This window comes from Tympanuchus pallidicinctus, unplaced genomic scaffold (genome assembly GCF_026119805.1).
Source record: "Tympanuchus pallidicinctus isolate F22 unplaced genomic scaffold, pur_lepc_1.0 scaffold11, whole genome shotgun sequence".
NCBI classification, from domain to species: Eukaryota; Metazoa; Chordata; class Aves; order Galliformes; family Phasianidae; genus Tympanuchus; species Tympanuchus pallidicinctus.
The window spans coordinates 8,892,634-8,904,094 of NW_026294627.1; the positions used below are offsets into that span (position 1 = coordinate 8,892,634).

The 11,461-nt window shown below is 41.5% G+C and overlaps 1 protein-coding gene across 4 annotated transcripts; it reads right to left on the reverse strand.

The window, feature by feature from the left end:
- Positions 1–841: 841 nt before the first annotated feature.
- FAM76B (family with sequence similarity 76 member B) lies at positions 842–11,461 on the reverse strand. 4 transcript variants are annotated; one of them, XM_052670970.1, is made up of 10 exons: positions 11,269–11,459; positions 11,095–11,159; positions 10,905–10,959; positions 9,297–9,452; positions 8,687–8,883; positions 6,729–6,776; positions 6,450–6,530; positions 5,664–5,796; positions 3,736–3,837; positions 842–3,191 (listed from the first exon to the last, which is right to left on the reverse strand). In XM_052670970.1, the coding sequence occupies exons 1-10, from the start codon at positions 11,362–11,364 to the stop codon at positions 3,102–3,104; spliced, it is 1,023 nt and encodes a 340-aa protein (XP_052526930.1). In that variant the 5' UTR covers positions 11,365–11,459; the 3' UTR covers positions 842–3,101. The 4 variants fall into 4 exon arrangements, with proteins under 4 accessions (XP_052526930.1, XP_052526929.1, XP_052526932.1 ...); XM_052670969.1 differs by having other exon boundaries at positions 5,664–5,799; positions 11,269–11,458; XM_052670972.1 differs by lacking the exon at positions 6,450–6,530 and having other exon boundaries at positions 11,269–11,461.

Below are 11,461 nucleotides of genomic sequence, written 5' to 3' on the forward strand. Positions count from 1 at the left end.
TGGGTAACACCTCAGAGATGCCTCTTACCGTTCACCCTTATCTTCTTTTTGTAGGAGCACATCAAACCTCTCTGCCTCCTACCCCAATGAACCCCTTGCCTGGTTTCCCCTACTTCTTCTGTGTGAGACAACAGAAGTCATTTTACTTTTTCCATGAGGAAATCAGCAGGAACTGCACATCACCACATCTGTGGTGACAGAACAAGGGGAAATAGCTTCAAGCTCAGGGAGGGTAGATTTAGGTTAGATATAAAGAAAAAATCTCCACAGTGAGGGTGGTGAGGCACTGCAACAGGCTGCCCAGTGATGTGGTTGATGCTCCATCCCTGGAGGCTTTCAAGATGAGGCTAGATCAGGCCCTGGACCTGTTCTAGTTGTGGTGTCCTTGTTCATTGCAGGGCAGTTGGACTAGATGGCCCTCAGAGTTCCATTCCAAACTCAAAGGATGCTATGCTTATATACCCGAGAGAAAAACAAGAACAAGTTCCATGAATTGCAGCACATAAAATACAAAGACCAGGACTTACCAATGCAGAGTGCAGCACGTTGTTATGGGTGCCTCCCTCCTTGAAATGGGTGCAGAAACTCTCAGCTTCACTTCCAGTCTCAGAATCACCTGACTTGTGTGCATGTAGAGAAAGAACAACCTTATAGTTAGCAAAGTCAGAAATTCAGGCACTACTGAATACGAGTGCTTATCTTACCTCCTCATTTTAAGATAGAAAACCTGTTTTAAAAAATGTTAAATTCCATAAGATAGCAGTTAAATCCTTTTTTTTTTTTTTTTACTGAATTTAAGACACGAGAAATACAGATTTAAGAGTAATTTTAAAATGACAAATTCACGTTTTGACAAGATTTTATTGTGAAACATTGGATTTAGAAAAGGTACAAAATGTCAGCAGTCAGATGTGTGCCAGTACAGTGTTTTAATGGTCTATACATGAGGACAGCTGAATAGCTTCACTGCAGAGCATGTATTCAGATGCAGCATCCAAGAGGGGGCTGCAATATTTGCAGGCTTGAAAGATATCAACAGCTTGATCCAAAATGGCCATTACTGGTCAGAGATAATCAGCATCTGAGAACAGGCTGGAAACCATAATATGTTACAACAATCTCCTTGCAGATCCACGTTTAAACATCAGTTTACTCTGTTAATAATCCACAGCTTCAGGACAGGATGTTATGGGATTCAGTGGGCATTTTGGAGCTTTTTTAGAACTTCTGTGTGGTTGTGTTTTAAAACCAATTTCACTGAATATGGGTCACCATTCAAGTGGGGAAAAAAAGCAACAGTATCAAAATATTACTCTGAATTAGTGAAAGTCATAAATTTGTATCTTACAAAGGAGAAAAGACAAATATCCCAAAAGGATAGCAGAATTCTCTACCCTAGTTTAACAATTTTAATGAAGGAGCATTTCTAAACATACAAAGTTGATATCAATGTACAAATGTATAAAAACACACACCGTATGAAACAAGCTAGCACAGTTTTTCAAATTATTCAGTAGTCTGTCACTGCTGGAACTTGCTCCAATGACTGAGAGGTTTCACAGGCAGGTGGACAGCCAAGTAAGGTTACATTTTGGTTCATTTATTTGGAAGCCTGTAGTTTATTGTACACAAGAAGCCTACTGGAATACAAGCAGTTACCCTGTACCAAGCTGTACCCAGAGCTGAGCTAAGCCTTCACTCACCTAAGCCTGCTGCACTTTATGCTGAGCTGTAGCTCACCTTCCTGACCAGAGACAGCAGGGCATACGAGGCTACATTGAATAGAAATTCCTGAACATGACTGATATCCATTAAGAGCAAAGCTAAACCTAAACTGATGTCATTTAGAACCAAAATCTACCCCAAACCCTCCTTCTGACACCATATCCACTCCCTTAACTTCAAGGCCATTCGTTTTGGCTACTATTTTCATGCTGTGCATCTTTACCAGGGGATGAGAACCTCGCAATTCATTAAGAGTAATCAAAAGTGACAACTAAGTAACTAATTAATTCAGACAATGGTGAATGTGCACAAGTATATTTACTTTAAATTTGAGTGTGTCTCTCTAATGAAGGCTGCAACATAGGGGGTACAACGTCTGCTAAGGACTTAAAACCAGCGCTGTGTCAAATGGAAAAATATACAAACAAACCACCAAACTTCGGTGTGGCAAAAAAGCATTTCTTTGTTTGTTTGTTTGGGAAGTGTTTGGCATGAGCAGCACTACCAAAACTCCACACCTCACAGACAAGCTACAAAGGTTATCTAAAGCCAAGACTCGCTGCCTGTCTATGAGCTAATTTCATTGCTGCTCCAAGCGCTGCACTTTGATCTTTGATTCCGACTCCTCTGTACACACATTTATATTTACATAAAACATTTATTAAACATGATTTTAAAACATAAAAACCTTATGTACAAAATACCAACATTCCTATAAATAAACAGTTGGAGAAAGGCACTTGCAAGAAAAATCTACAGTAAATCTTACAAAAACCACACTGCCTCTGTTACTGTACAATAGATAGTCTTTCTGTAAATCCCTATCACAAGAATGTAAAACACTAATTAACTGTTATAACTAAGAATATAACCGTTACAGCTGTATTTACAAATACATATAAGCCTTTTTTCAGTTTCACTTGAGCACCATGATTTCCGCCCTAAATTTATTTTTTGATACAAAGTAAAAGAACAGTTGCCAGAAACCAGCATTCATTGTAACTGGAGACTCATAAACATTTGGCTGACATCACTATAGCTTAAAAACATCCGTTGCTGCTTCGTAAAAAGTACACCTAGTTTGTTATTGCATGTTGTCCTTTTAGAGAGAACACTGCTACGTTCTCTACACAATTTTTTAATACTATTGCTGGCAAAAAGTTTCCAATATAAAAAAAATAAAAAACATTCTTCAAGCCAGTTGAAGTGTTCTATCCGAACGGTAACTAAAAAAAGCTGCACATTAACTATAAAAACGTGTAGGAAACATGCCAACTCATCTGGTGTGCAAAAATAGTTCTTCCACTACACAGGATTTTAAGGGCTTCGCAGAATTACTCAACTCCCATTGAGCAGAGCCATGAATCACCACCTCCTCAAGGAGACGTCAGTATACTGCCGCTCTTATCAAACTTTTTACCCTTGGACAGTGCTGCGACCTGCTTGAGCAGCTCTCTGTTTTTGGCCTGCAATACAGACAAAAGAAGTGCTATCAATGAGCAGAAGCCTCAGACTGTACTGGAACGTGCTAACTCCTCACTGCATTTAGGAAACAGATTTTCCAAATGCGTATGTTGAGCAAGCTCAAAGATAATGATTGTTTCCAGAGCCTCAACATGTATGTTCCACCTTCCAACAAAAGGCAACCAGAATCACAGAATGGCCAGGGTTGGAAGGGACCTCAAGGATCATGAATCTCCAACCCCCCTGCCACGTGCAGGGCCACCAACCTCCACATTCAATACCAGACCATTTCCTGAACAGCAAAAGTCAGGACTGGAGTCACTGTACTGAATAGTTCTTCATTCTGTGGTTAACAAGACAGCTCTCTGAGGACTTTTTTCTGCTTAACAGTAGGCATGTAGTTTAACCCAATATGCTTAACAGTTGGTCGTGTTACACTCAACTGTTAAATCAGACCAGCAGCTCGCTCACAACTGATGAAATACCAGAGAACAGAAAAAAATTCCTTTTCGAGCCCTTCTCTAGCACCAATAAGCAGCCACTTACCTGCAACTGTTCCACAGTTTCTTTGTGAGCTTTCTCCATGCTGTTCATCTTTGTCCTCAAGTTTGATTCCTGATACTGGAAGTCTGCTTTCAGTTCTGTCAACTGAAAACATAAATTCCATGAAGATTCCCTGGACTGCTGCAGTACGTCTTCTAATCAGCCTGTGAAATCTTTATGGAATCTTTTGGAATCTCAGGAACTACGGTATTTATTTACAACTGCAATCTCCAGGTATGTCTCACGATTATGTCAGTTTTAGCAATGGGGATATTAACACTATTAGATGCTCTCCCTATGGAAACAGCATAAAACACGTCACTATACAGAAGTTTGATGACATTTACTTACCCAAAGTTTTTGACAGCTTTACCCAGTAGATGAAATTTAAAAATAGGTAATGCATTTCCTCCTGACTCATCACCTTCTAAAGGTTTTATAAGAGAGAGGTAAGAGCTTAATGCTTGTCCTCTGAAGAAACTACCTACGCCCTTCATCACAGGCTACCCAGCTCTTTCACATTAAGCACTTAAAGGTTTGAAATTACAAGTATTTCCAACAGCAGTAACACGAGGCATGTTGTAAGAGCAGTACAAAATGAAGAGTTTCAATATCCCTCACACAGTAGATTTAAGTGTAGAAATGCAGGTACTGCAGATGGTTTAAAACTGGAAATGATTTTCTTCCAGGATCAGCGAGCCGGTCTTAACCATTAAACTTTTGATAAACCACCATGCATACCTATAATCAACTTTTAATTGAAAAGTATTACAAATGTAAATTATTTTCAATACAATTCCATAACCTCCTCAACACTGAATAATCTAGAACCACTATCAGTGTCTTAACAGCACCTAGTTATGAAGAAAGGTTGAGGGAACTGGGCTTGTTTAGCTTGGAGAAGAGAAGGCTGCAGGGAGACCTCAGTGTGGCCTTCAGTACTTCAAGGGAGCGTATAAACAGCAGGGGGAATGGCTGTTTGTGAGGGTGGACAGTGATAGGACAAGGGGGAATGGTCTTAAACTGTGACAGAGGAGGTTTAGGTTTGATATTAGGAGGGAGTTTTTCACACAGAGGGTGGTGACACACTGGAACAGGTTGCCCAAGGAGGCTGTGGATGCCCCATCCCTGGAGGCATTCAAGGCCAGGCTGGATGTGGCTCTGGGCAGCCTGGTCTGGTGGTTGGTGACCCTGCACATAGCAGGGGGTTGAAACTGGATGATCTTTGTGGTCCTTTTCAACCCAAGCCATTTCTGATTCTAATTAATCAGATGGCAAAGAAATAAGCTCTAATAAAGGATAATCACAGTACATATTTTTTTGTTTTTGAAAGCTGAATCTCTTTTATGAGTTTTGACTGCAGTCATTTGAGCCTAACTATATTTCACTTAACTTTTCCTGACTGCCAGGCACCTAATCCAAGCTTATCATCAAGCTTATCCACATCATCGACCACAGACCAAGACCTGATAACCTGCACAACACACATACTACCAGTATTTTAAAATCCAAACATGTGCTTTACATAAACTGTACATGTAAATTTGTATATCATCTCATGAATTATGGCATAGTAGCTTTAATTTAAAACTAAGGTTATGCTAAGCTTGAAATACTTACTACTCGTATTCCTCCTCTTATCTTGTGTGCCCATCAGCCTACACAGATCATTTGGGACCTCTGCTATGATTCAATTTCAAACATGTAAAACACACAAACCGCTGGCAGTTTAGGTAAGATTAATATAATTTGGCTCTGAGTCAAAGAGGAATTCATGAGACAGAAATCCCAGACTTGTCCTTGAAAAGGTAAGATCTCATTAGTTACTATATAAAAAACCTGCAACTAATTTTTGTTTTCTCACACAAGTAGGAGCCTACAAAACAGACAACAGAGTGATGCAGTTCTCGTTAAGCAAATGCAATTTTTACCTTTTTATCTTTCTCTAGGATAGTCTGATCTCTTTGCTGCAGAAGGCGTTTAAGTGACATTACTTCTTCTTTCAGCTGGCTTATGAGGACAAAGTTGTCAGTTCCCCCACTGTCTGCTGACTGATTTATAGAGCTACTAAAAACAGAAAAAGTTAATTATGACATCAATAGAAAAAAGAAGCAGTACATTTTTTTTCAAAGTTCAAATTGGACAATTAATAATTCTACAAACATCCTTAAGAACTCATGCAAAAAAAGTATGTACCTGACAGAATTGGATGCAACTGGCAAATTACCTTACTAATGGCACACATTACATACACCTGCAGAAATATAATTCAGTATTAGCTCTGAGGGGGAGAAATACCTTTTGGTTGAAGCAGCCCCTTTTACATTCATCCCAACTGTTTGGTCAGAAACAGAATAACGATTCAGTCTCACACCTTAAGGCCTAAAAGGCTTCTCTGGATACTAGCTCAGCATTAAGCAACAGGTTCAACCCTGCATCTAATCCAAAAAAGGTCAGGGAATAGCATTTCATTGGTAACCAATGCCTCATTATTTCACCTTTATTTAATGTTGTCCCAAGCAGCTTAAAAGTAGGAAGGCAGTGCCAGTTTTCTGACAGACAGCACTCAGATGCCACCCAGTAATCTGTGTGGCTGGACAAGGTGCACCTCCCTCACTCTTCAGACAGCAAAAGAAAACAAAAAAAGGAAGCAGCTGGCAACAAATCAGTGCTCTATTTGGTTGAAACACCTCAGCTTTACAAAAATGTAACTTTACCTATCTCCATTTGATGGCTTGGATTCCAGTTTGGGCTTTTTCTTTGGAGTTTCATTCTGAATAGCTGCAGAGGATTTATGGCTGAAATCAAACAAAATGTAAACCTAAAGCCTCGTGCTACATAACCCTCTAATTCACCATTTGGTACATGTAATATCACTAACTCATGCTCCTTGCTGTAATGCTAGAGACTAGCCAGAAAGGCAAGGAAAAAAAAGTCCTTTAAGTAAAAATGGCAAGATAAATTAAGAAGAAATCAACAAATAATACCATATTTACCTCTGTTTCCATAGTCCCTGATCTTGTTCTGGACTCAGACTGCTGATTCTGAAATAAACGAAACATCCTTGGTATAACTGACCAAAAGTACCATTATTTCTAAGTTTATATAAATCGTATCTGTACTTAACAAAAGTCACCCCCAACCTTTTTTTTTTTTCTTTAAATAAAAAATTACCTATTTTAAATATTCAGCTGGACAGCATTACCTGTCCCATTCATGACCCCTCTTTATAATGTCAAGATGCTGACATTTTTTTTGGTCTAAATATTTACATTACTACAACATGCAAGATTTCATGACTGATGGTTAAATCTTTTTTCCTCGTATTTCCCAATTTCTGTGTACATCCTATGGCTAATCTTGTGCTCAGCAAGCTAGTCTAAAACACCACTCTGTCTCGGAATTCCCATACTCTAAAGTGAGCATAGCCTAAAATGGTGCTTAATGATGGCATATTAGCAGCCTTCAATTTTAGATCCCTGAAAACATCTATCTTTCGAGTCTAAACGTCTGTCTTCAATCATTTGGAAAGTAACTTCACTTAATGCCACTGACAGAGGAACAGTAAAACTGAGAAGACCAGGTTGAATCAAACAGTTCAATGATTTTTCATTTCTACCTTGTATTATTCTCTCACCTCAACAATAACTGAAACGGATAGGAAAAGTCTTATTTATTGGACCAGAAGCAATGGACCCAGGGCAGCCTACAGAAAAAAGGTGCCAAACAAGCAACATTACGACCTGTATAGAAATATGCTCATTTTGTTAACTCTTGAGAACATTAGAAGCTCCATTCTATAAAGAGCTAACTTTATAAAACTCTTACTGTACCTCATGCATTACATTAGGTTTAGCTTGCTGCAACTTGGCTTTCACAGATTAGAGAAAACAGTACAGTAATTCTCTGAAGGAAAAGAATTTTATTCAGGTTTCTAAAGAAATCCAGACTTTTTTTTTTGAACTGGGCATATTTACATTTCTCAATACCACTGCAGTTCTTTTTGTTGTTTTTTTTTTAAGCCATACTTAACCAAACAAGTTTCAGTCAAAAAGGAAAAGCAAAGCTTAGAATGGAAGTTTGTTCTTGTGATGGAGTCATCACCACTGCTGCCATACTAGCTGTTATCTGACACAAAGATAAATCAAGCAGTTCTAAAGTGTGCCCAAAGCCTATCAATGAAAATAAAAATCATGGCCACTATTACCACAGTATAAGAAACAAGTCAGTCTCGGAATTTGTGATTTGTTAAGCTGGGTATCTAAATTAAAGGCTGTATGCTGCTTCTACCACAGCCAGAGATGGTGTACAGAAAAATGTTGCAGGAGATGGGAAGAACCATGTGAGCTGTTCTCTGTGTCAGTAACTGAACTGAGTGCTATTTTCCTATGCCTGCATAATGAAATCCTGCGGGATTTGATTATCACTAGCAAAGAGATTCACGCTGGTCCTAGACTGGTGGTGATCTCATACCTTTACTTCTGCTTCTCCATTTCACAACTATGAGCACACAAACGAGGCACAGTTAAGTAAGTTAGGGTGGGGATTTTGAGCGAAGCAGATACTGTAATATTAATATGCTAACACACACCTTTTAGCCCATGGTAAACGCATGCAAAATAGCAGTTGGCACACAGTAATTACTGCTTAGAAATCCATGTTTATCCCTAAGTAGCTTCATTTTCTGTGGCCATCCTGTGGGTATCTTTTCTCTGTTATCAATCAAGCAGTTTGACAGTCGCTGAGAATTTCTGCATCCCTGTCCTCTCTTCACTCAAATTGTTGGAAAACAAAGATTTCCACAGACAGTGGGAGAAAAACATTCTGCTCCTACTTCTGATGACGTATGTTAAGCAGCCTTTCTTATTTCCTTCCATTTCCTGACAGTCCTCAGTCCTGACAGCACACAATTGGAAAACGTACCTCCAACCACTCTATTTCTTGAAATACTTACTTATGGTGACCACTGCTGTGACGGTGGTGGTGGTGGTGATGGTGGTGGTGTTTTGAATGGTGCTGGTCTTTCTCAGTAAGAGATGAAGCTGAGGAGTTTGAATGTGAAGATCCTAGACTCTTCCTCTGTTCTTTTGTCTTCTGTAGCACTCGTTTGTAGGACAGAGTGCAGAGCCAACACAGCAACTTTCCATCGACCTTTTGGGAAATAATTCATAAGAGTTTTTTCTCCCAATTACACTTGCATTAGAAATATATATTTTAATACTTGCAAAAAAAAAAGAAAAGTTTCAACTCATGTTATCTTTAGGAAAAATCCAAACACCCCTTCAGTATAAAACAGCACTACAGTATATACAAGTAAAGTGAATCTTATTCCACTTCTTTTGTGTAATAGGGAATTATGCCAGAAGGCAGTCTTAGCAAATATGGGACAAACTCTACATCGCAGAAGAGTTAATACAGTTAATACATTTTCTAGGGGGCAAATCATTCTCAGCTTAGACAACATGTAACCTCTCTCAACCCATCGCACTCAATTAAGATGTCTCATATGAAATGGGAACATCTGTTGTCAACCTAAGCCATGACAGCTCCGGAACAAAGCTTACCTTCCTTCTTCCCTCCTCTTTTCGATCAAAAGCACACTGCTGTTTGCACTGCTCACATGTTTGAGGTGGGCCATACTTCTTTTCAGAGTTGGTGCAGCGCTGACATTTTGTGCCAATAAATGCTGCAATAATATTACAATACTGACAAGGCTTGGGCTGAAAAACAGACAAATTGAATGGAGGTTAGTTCATTGAAGAAACTGTGAAGCATTAGCACAGTTAATTCAAATCACAGGATGAGGATGCTTCCAAACTCCAGTGGCTCCATATGATGCATCTTAAACCTTTCTTCCAACCATCTCTCTCTCCAGTACTTACTTTTTTCTCAACAAAGATAATCCTTCAAAGGTCAAAAACCATCCTGGAATTGCCATGAAAACCCAGGTACAAACGTTGGATCTGCACTGTACTTTACCGTGCTACATCTCAAGCTTTTCAAATACTGCGCTTTGTTTGGCTTACATTTATATTCACTAAACGCCTGCCTACATGCCAACAGCTGATACGTTTCTCCAATAAGCTAAATTTCATCTACAGTAGATGAAGTTACGAGGTTTTGTTTCACAAACGAGATTATCCTGATACCTTCCATGAACTTGTGTCGGCAGGGCACACAGATGCAGTGTGTGCATTCACCTATTAAAAAGTTTAACTTCTCTAGCAGAACTGGAGCTGACATTTAAAACAAGGAAACCTAAAGTAACACGAATACAGCTAACACTCAAAATCTGTCCTACTTAGTAGCTTAATATGATTAACACACAGCAATTTTCAGACTTACACAACGCAGTGTGACTAGACTGACACATTTAGCACTCATAAAGAACACAGGCAGCTAACGGCCCTTCTGCTGTCAGCGTGTGTTCGTGAGAACAGGCAAAGACTTTCTTTACATGCATGAAGTGAATTAACATTGTTTTTTTCTAACTATACCGCAATTATAAATGACTGTTAAGCTGCATTTAACCACAAGGGACTTAAAAGCGAACAAAACAAACTGGAAGCCAGGAAGGAAATCTATCAGTAACCTTTCTCACCTTCGAATCATAGAATCACAGAGGGTGGAAGGGATCTCCAGAGACCATTGAACCCAAGCCCCCTGCTAAAGCAGGTTCCCTACAGAAGGTTGCTCAGGTGTGTTTTTAATATCTCCAGAAAAAGAGGCTCTGCAGCCTCTCTGGGCAGCCTGTTGCAGTGCTCTGTCATGCTCACAGAAGAGTAGTTGTTCCTTGTGCTTGCATGGAGCTTTCTGTGTACCAGTTTGTGTCCACTACCCCTTCACCTGTCGCTGCACACCACTGAAAAGAACCCAGACCCATCCATTTGACTGCCACGCTTCAGACACTTATGAACAGCGATGAGATCCCCTCTCAGCCTTCTCCAGGCAGAATAGCCCCAGGTCCCTCTGCCTTTCTTCACACAGATGCTCCAGGCCCATCATCATCTACGCAGCCCCCCCAAACTGGGGAGCCCAGACGGAGCACTATAGACGTGAGCTCAGCACGGCAGGTCACAGGGTCAGATCCACCTCCCTCCACACCTTTCCAAAATTCCTTACCGCCTTTCCCAACTCCCCCCCCCCCTCCCCGTGCTCTCGGCGCCTCTCACCGTTCCGAACTGCTTCACGTTCTGGGCGCACTTCTTGCAGATGGTGTTCGTTTTGCTAAAGACAAGACCAGCGTCAGTGGGGCTCCGCGCCAGCACCCCCCGAATGCAGCGCCGCCTCCGCGTTCGGGCGTGCGGGCAGTCGATCTCAGCGCCCACCCTCCAGCCCCAGAGGGCCCGGCCGCCGCCCTACCTCTCCTGCTGGAACTCGGAGCGGCAGTAGGTGCACTTGACGATGGGATGGGCGATACGGCACTCCTGGGGGAGAACAGCGGTCACGTCCCGCCCGCGGCGCCCCTCGTGCAGCGGCGCCTCCCGACGCGGATTCGCCCGCCCGCCCCCCGCCCCTCCCGCCGCTCCCCGGCACCTTGCACAGCTGCTGCCCCTGCGAGAGCTCCTCGAACGGGTACCGCTGGTTGCACTTGGTGCAGGCGTACAGAGCCGGGGCTGCCGCCGCCGCCATCCGCGCCGCTGCCGGCGGGGCGGTCGCGGGCGGGCCCGAGGGAGGGGATGAGGGAGGTGCGGGGCGAGGCCCGGAGCCGAGGTGCCGCCCGCGCCCC